We start from the raw sequence: 7,500 nt of genomic DNA on the forward strand, positions 1-7,500 counted from the left end.
TGATGTCTCTGCCAGGGGCCCCGGGGGGCCCAGGAGGGCCGGGGGGGCCTGGAGCACTTCTGGACGAACCTGTTTGAGAAAGGTCAGAGGGTCGGGACTAGGCAAGGTCATATTCTGATTTACTTTATACTTGAATTAATCAGCTGGATGGATGGATGGATGGATGGATGGATGGATGGATGGATGGATGGATGGATGGATGGATGGATGGATGGATGGATGGATGGATAATGGATGGATGGATAGGAGGGTGGATGGATGGATGGATGGATGGATGGATGGATGGATGGGTGGATGAATGGATGGATGGATGGATGGATGGATGGATGGATGGATGGATGGATGGATGGATGGATGGATGGATGGATGGATAATGGATAATGGATGGATGGATGGATGGATGATGGATGGATGGATGGATGGATGGATGGATGGATGGATGGATGGATGGATGGATGGATGGATAGGAGGGTAGATGGATGGATGGATGGATGGATGGATGGATTGATGGATGGATGGATGATGGATAATGGATGGATGGATGATGGATAATGGATGGATGGATAGATGGGTGGGTGGATGGGTGGATAGATGAATGGATGAATGAATGGATGGATGGATGATGGATAATGGATGGATGGATGGATGGATGGATGGATGGATGGATGGATGGATGGATGGATGATGGATGGATGGATGGATGGATGGATGGATGGATGGATGGATGGATGATGGATAATGGATAATGGATAATGGATGGATGGATGGATGGATGGATGGATGGATGGATGGATGATGGATAATGGATGGATGGATAGATGGGTGGGTGGATGGGTGAATAGATGAATGAATGGATGGATGGATGATGGATAATGGATGGATGGATGGATGGATGGATGGATGGATGGATGGATGGATGGAGGGAGGGATGGATGGATGGATGGATGGATGGATAATGGATGGATGGATGGATGGATGGATGGATGATGGATGGATGATGGATGGATGGATGGATGAGTATCTCACCACCAGAGTAGCCAGGTATTCCTGGGGCTCCTGGAATTCCAGCCTCACCTTACAAACACACACAGAAGCTCTTTAGGAATAACTAGATACAAGAGATGAACGTTGTCTGTGGACAGGTGTGCACAACAGAGGGAAGTCTAGAACAAAAACATCTTCACACAACAGCAGACAAACATTTACCTCAACAAAACATTTGAATATTGCCATGAGCTGATACTGTAGCAGTCCCCCTCTCAGGCAGGATGTGTATTAGGAGGGAGAGTTGGCTACCTTTTGGCCCCTCTGGTCCCTCTGGGCCCTGTTCTCCAGCTGGCCCCTGGGGTCCAGACTCCCCATCTGGCCCCTGAGCTCCAGGAGGCCCCTGGTGACCCGGCTGCCCTGGAAAACCTGGGAGAAAAACCACCACAAAGTTCATACAACAACACTCATGGCAATATGTGAAAGGTAGTAGTTTACCGCTATGTACTAGGGTCTGCAATCAATAACAACGATCCTCCCTCTTAAGCACCTGTTTTATTTTAGATTGCTATTCTTGCACTTTGCCTTCAGCACTAGATAATGCTCTTAGTCACTTGTTTTAAAAAGAAGATGCACTTGTGAGTTCTGGCAAGTAGTAGTACATTGGCTTTTCCTATGTTAAATGCAATTATTGTTAGTCGCTTTGGATAAAAGGGTCTGCTAAATGACGGTAATGCAATGTAATGTACAGTAATATAGAGACGGCAAAATGTAGGTTTAAAGCAGATGTTTTGAAGATCTACTTTATTTATGGCAGCGTTGGTATCAGCTACTCACCGACCCCTGGGTCTCCAGGGGCGCCCGGTAGGCCCGGCTGGCCTGGTTCACCTGAAACAGTCAACCGGGATCCACGTTACCATCCATCAGAACCAGGCAGAACCAGTCCACCTAGTCAACAGTCTGCCAAGCCACCGTAAACAGTGGATTGTTTAGTGCACTGACTGGACCAGTCAGACTGACCTCAAACCATTCATGAAATCCTTTTACTTACCTTGGAATCCCTGCGGTCCCTCTTCACCTACAGAGAGGAGAACATTATTTAGAGGAAGAGAGACATTTTCCTTGGAACAGCACTAAAAATCAGGGTGGATCCAAACAATCCATGTTCTGTATGGAACCTACCGGGTGATCCCTACAGAACCTACAGGTGATCCCTACAGAACCTACCGGGTGATCCCTAAAGAACCTACAGGTGATCCCTACAGAACCTACCGGGTGATCCCTAAAGAACCTACAGGTGATCCCTACAGAACCTACCAGGTGATCCCTACAGAACCTACCAGGTGATCCCTACAGAACCTAGATGTGATCCCTTTGGAACCTACCAGGTGATCCCTACAGAACCTACCAGGTGATCCCTACAGAACCTACCAGGTGATCCCTACGGAACCTACAGGTGATCCCTACAGAACCTACCAGGTGATCCCTACAGAACCTACCAGGTGATCCCTAAAGAACCTACCAGGTGATCCCTACAGAACCTACCAGGTGATCCCTACAGAACCTACCCTGAGGTCCGGGTGTGCCTGCAGGTCCTGGTGGTCCAGAGAAGAAGGTTTCTGAAGGACAAGACAAGGAGAACACAGCAGAACATTACAGCACTACTAGAACCCAGAATGATGAGCAAGTTATCTCTTCACATCATCAATGACTAGGGTCCATTTCGTTGCAGACATGTTGGGAGTGTAGTGAGTGTGTGTGTGTGTGTGTGTGTGTGCGTGTGTGTGTGTGTGTGTGTGTGTGTGTGTGTGTGTGTGTGTGTGACCTACCTGAGGTGGGCACAAAGCTGCCGGGCTCTCCCTTGTCACCTGGGGGTCCAGGTTTGCCAACACCTGAGAGAAGGAGAGGGCATGACTTCACCCACAATGCATCAGATGATCATTGGGTAAGACTTTACATTAGGTGTCCTTTATATCTAAGTAAATAACTACTAGAGTGACATGTGTGATGACTACATTGTAGTTACATAGGAACTGCTTACTCACCTGGATCTCCAGGGGGACCTTGAGGTCCTGGGGGGCCTTCTTTAGCCTCACCTGGTGAGGAAGAGGAAGAAGATGAAGAAAGCTGGCATTCAGATAATGGCACGATGTACAGACTGACAGACAGACAGACAGACAGACAGACAGACAGACAGTCAGGCAGACAGACAGACAGACAGACAGACAGGCAGACAGGCAGACAGACAGACAGACAGACAGACAGACAGACAGACAGTCAGGCAGTCAGGCAGGCAGGCAGGCAGGCAGGCAGGCAGACAGACAGACAGACAGACAGTCAGTCAGTCAGGCAGACAGACAGACAGACAGACAGACAGACAGACAGACAGACAGACAGACAGACAGACAGTCAGTCAGGCAGACAGACAGACAGTCAGGCAGTCAGACAGACAGACTGTAGAGGTTAGAGATCTGGGTCTAACTGGTCTTGATCTGATCTCTTGATCTCTGGATGAAGGGACATCGGCCTGAGAAGCAGGGTTCCCACGGTCATACCTGGGGGTCCGGGGGGGCCTGGGGGTCCAGGGGGACCGGGCACGGCAGAAAGCTCTGTTCAGGTTGGGTTTTTTTGGGGGGGGGGTAGCAATGAAAAGGAGAGAGAGACAGAGAGAGAGAGAGAGAGAGACATTTGAACGCTGAATGAGCATCGGAAGGTTTCACCGAAATCCGGTGTTGCCGTAGCAACAGTCTGTGAAGCTCGTAAAGATCACAGCAAAAATAAATATTACAGATGTAAATATATCACTTCTTGACGTCTTCGTTCAGTCAGAGGAATGGGGGAAAGAAAGGTCCCACCGTTTCCCTGAGGCCAGAGAGAAGAACTCACTCTTAGTTAGACCGCCGCGAACGTTTTCCACAGACTTAGCGGCGATACCGGGCTCTCCTGTCTCTCCCTTGTCTCCTTTAGGCCCTGCAACAACAAACAAACAAACAAACAAACAAACAAACAAACAAAAACATCCTTAATAAATGACTTTTGATGAGTCAACCCTGTAATGAACTGACACCAGAAAAGCAAGGCTATCATCCCATCCATAACTACACATTTCATGGTTTCATCCAGTATCTTTAGGTCCTTGAAGAGCGCTACGTAGCTAAGTCCCACGTATGATCACTGTACGGTTGTCCTAAAAGGTGGGTGTCGTACCGTGTTGGCCGGGGAGCCCAGCAGGACCGATGGGACCTGACAGGCCTGGGGGTCCGGAAGTACCGGGAGGCCCGGCAGGACCGGGGGGCCCGGGAACGCCCACGGAATGAGCACCAGCTGGGGACCAGGACCCAGAGAGAAGGAGGACCGGTTAGTTCGTCATCAACACAAAGGGGCGGCTATGTACGTTAGCGAGCGCAGCGTGCACGCTGGTTAAGTAGCGACTTGCAATACGCAGTCTAGTGCTTTGTGCAGAGCATAAGGCTACCTCTGTGTAATTAGCATGCTAGCATTTGATGTGCAGAGCATTAGGCTAACTCTGTGTAATTAGCATGCTAGCATTTGATGTGCAGAGCATAAGGCTACCTCTGTGTAATTAGCATGCTAGCACATCTGCGCCAGAGTCTGACGGAGATATAGTACTAGCATCATAAACGGTCACTGGCTTCTTTGACTAGCCAAATGAACCAGCGCCGTTTCCCTCTTTCTCACCTGCGTTGATGACTCTGCCAGGCTCGCCATTTTCACCTGAAAAACAAGAGGAGGATCGCGGGTGAAAACCACACCGCGTAGAGCTGGACGCATCATGACGGTGGACGGATATGAAAGGAAGTGTTGTCTCAGAGAGGATCCATTACCCTTAGCTCCGGGCTGGCCGGGGTTCCCAGATAAACCTGAGAGGAAGTTTACGAAACGGTAACGTGAGATACTGTACGCAGAGTAAAGCATCACAATCATACAGTCTGTTCGAACCACGGTAGGCAGGCGGCAGGTAGTCTCACCTGGTGGTCCTTGAAGTCCTGGGGTACCTGGAGGGACAACAAGCAGGGGATCAATGTTGTTTGAGAGTCTATAAACACCCATGACTTGATATAGTTCATGGATTGATACAGGAAGATGAAGACGCCACCATGTCCAGTACCTGGGAGACCCGCATCTCCGGGGGGCCCCGCAGGTCCTCGGGGACCTGGCAACCCGATGTGACCTTGCTCACCTGGGTGAGAGACAAATCAGTCAATCAATCAACCAATCAATCAATCAGTCTGTCAATCAACCAATCAACCAATCAACCAATCAATCAGTCAGTCAGTCAGTCAGTCAATCAATCAATCAATCAATCAATCAATCAATCAATCAATCAATCAATCAATCAATCGATCAATCAATCAATCAATCAATCAATCGAACAATCAACCAATTAACAAATTAACCAATCAAACAATCAATCAACCAAACAACCAATTAATGAAGTGAGTAAGCCTGTGATCTATTGATCTGACACCACCTTTCTGTTCTATTTACCTCGGGAGCCCTTCTGCCCGTCAGATCCAGGAACACCTGTCCAACGAAACCAACAACAGACATGAGCAATGGTGGCTTTTTACACCGTTCCGACGGCGTTTTGCTGAGCAGAAGCAGAATGTGAAAAACTGCTGCTGTGTCCTGACAGCGTCCTCGTCTGCTGACGGACTCACCCACAGATCCCTGAGGGCCCTTCTCTCCAGCGGGTCCTGGGGTTCCTCTTTGGCCTGGTTCGCCTGCGGGGACAGAGAGGGCAGAGGGGACAGAGGGGACAGAGAGGACAGAGGGGACAGAGGGGACAGAGAGGACAGAGAGGACAGAGGGGACAGAGGGGACAGAGAGGACAGAGAGGACAGAGGGGACAGAGAGGACACATATCCTTAAAGAAAGTGGACTATCCGGTCCGGTGCATGGGTGGGTTTCAGACATGGGGGTTGTAGGTTCAGGGGCCCTCAGAGGCCCTCAGAGGCCCTCACTCACCTCCAGCTCCGCGGGGCCCCTTCTCCCCCTGGTCCCCCTTGTTCCCGGTCGGGCCTGCCGGGCCCATCTCCCCTGGAACACAGAGCAGAACCTCAGAACCGCAGAACCTTCACCTTGACCATGACCTTCATTACATTTTTCACAAAACGAGCAACAGAATGTCCTACACTCCAAGGTGGTGGCGTCACCCTCAGGGGGAGGAGTCTAATCCACCCATTCAGGCCGTGATCTTAATCTAATCTCAGCACTGTGGCACATAATCTGAATCTAATCTATGACTGTACCTTTGGGTCCTGGAGCCCCCGCGTCGCCTCGGAAGCCCTGGGGACCGGGCGTGCCTGCGTGATGAGAGAGGACGGTGTTCAGGACGATGTTCAGGACGATGTTCAGTCTACTGTAAATCCCTTCTAATCTCAACGAATAATCTGTCACAGCACCATCAGTCTACCACTGCTGAAGAACATTGTAGTTAAGCATTTCATTGCCCAGATAGCAAGCGGATCTGGGCCATATACAGTACAGGCCAGATCTGGCCCTTGTGGCTTAGTTCCGGCCCATATATGGCCCAGAATCATTACACATCCGCTTGCTATCTGGGTGCACATGGTAGCTGTATCATGTACATATGACTAATTAAAAAAAGCTTGAAATACCTGGGATTCCTGTGGCTCCTTGAGCCCCCATTGACCCTGAAACACATCAGCAAACCAGACCTGATCATCACCAGCACTGACGCCTGTACGGTCTCATATTAAATATAGGCCGGAGTTTAGACTTCCTTCATTTGCTGTTCCTGTCACCTTTGACCTTACCTTTATGTCCCTCGGGTCCAGCAGTGCCAGCAGGTCCAGGACTTCCTGGTTCACCAGCAGAACCTGACCGATCGTATCAAAATAGCGTCAGACACTTGAAGCCGAACCATCATAATGAAAAAGCAGGTCGTAGGCCGTGTCTAGGAGGCTGAAAGTGCTGTGGAAGGTTGATATTTTCGGATCAAGATACCTTTGTCTCCCTTCTCCCCGAACCCTGGGGGCCCCATCTCTCCCCGGGGGCCCATGGGCCCCTCTCGGCCCCTCTGCCCGGGCACGCCCTCGGCCCCAGCCTCCCCTGGACAGAGGACAGAGAGGAGGGTCATTGTGTGGAACTGGAACTGCATCGGTTGAAAGGCTCAAATGTTTACGAGTGTAACATTCTTAGAAATTATATGACTGTAACGTGTGTATCAGAAAAAAATATAATTCCATAAAATCTTTTTATTTATTGTTTTTTATTCATTAATTTTACATATCAGGGAAAGTATTGTTATTCCTCCCTACTTGTGACCCCATTTCCTGTCTGTCGCCCCTTAAACGTTAGTATCCCCTCACCTCTGTCTCTCTCCTGCATGGTCGTCGGTGGAGAGACGTATGTGTCTGTTTTCTTTAGCCCTGTTGTTATTTTTACCCCTAATATGTGTAGCTATTGTTTGGGTGTCTAATGTTGGTCACTATCTTCATGTAGGCTAGCTAGGCTAGCTAGCTAGGAGCT

At 49.6% G+C, this 7,500-nt stretch overlaps 1 protein-coding gene across 1 annotated transcript in view; it reads right to left on the minus strand.

Annotated features, from left to right (window-relative positions):
* Positions 1 to 7,500, minus strand: part of LOC311311723 (uncharacterized protein) — a gene marked incomplete at both ends in the record, with an annotated part of 20,585 nt that overhangs the window by 5,996 nt on the left and 7,089 nt on the right. The window contains 20 exons of the mRNA XM_084441477.1: positions 1 to 69; positions 1,117 to 1,132; positions 1,297 to 1,413; positions 1,822 to 1,872; positions 2,036 to 2,062; positions 2,530 to 2,603; positions 2,814 to 2,876; positions 3,030 to 3,080; positions 3,540 to 3,593; positions 3,871 to 3,954; positions 4,192 to 4,308; positions 4,684 to 4,719; positions 4,830 to 4,865; positions 4,974 to 5,000; positions 5,114 to 5,185; positions 5,494 to 5,529; positions 5,667 to 5,729; positions 5,974 to 6,045; positions 6,258 to 6,311; positions 6,976 to 7,080. The exon at positions 1 to 69 is cut by the window's left edge and continues 15 nt beyond it. Coding sequence (XP_084297603.1) covers positions 1 to 69; positions 1,117 to 1,132; positions 1,297 to 1,413; positions 1,822 to 1,872; positions 2,036 to 2,062; positions 2,530 to 2,603; positions 2,814 to 2,876; positions 3,030 to 3,080; positions 3,540 to 3,593; positions 3,871 to 3,954; positions 4,192 to 4,308; positions 4,684 to 4,719; positions 4,830 to 4,865; positions 4,974 to 5,000; positions 5,114 to 5,185; positions 5,494 to 5,529; positions 5,667 to 5,729; positions 5,974 to 6,045; positions 6,258 to 6,311; positions 6,976 to 7,080 — 1,224 coding nt within the window. The remainder of the gene's footprint in view (positions 70 to 1,116; positions 1,133 to 1,296; positions 1,414 to 1,821; positions 1,873 to 2,035; positions 2,063 to 2,529; positions 2,604 to 2,813; positions 2,877 to 3,029; positions 3,081 to 3,539; positions 3,594 to 3,870; positions 3,955 to 4,191; positions 4,309 to 4,683; positions 4,720 to 4,829; positions 4,866 to 4,973; positions 5,001 to 5,113; positions 5,186 to 5,493; positions 5,530 to 5,666; positions 5,730 to 5,973; positions 6,046 to 6,257; positions 6,312 to 6,975; positions 7,081 to 7,500) is intronic.

The sequence above is a fragment of the Borostomias antarcticus genome (assembly GCF_949987555.1).
Source record: "Borostomias antarcticus genome assembly, chromosome: 7".
Classification (NCBI taxonomy): Eukaryota; Metazoa; Chordata; class Actinopteri; order Stomiiformes; family Stomiidae; genus Borostomias; species Borostomias antarcticus.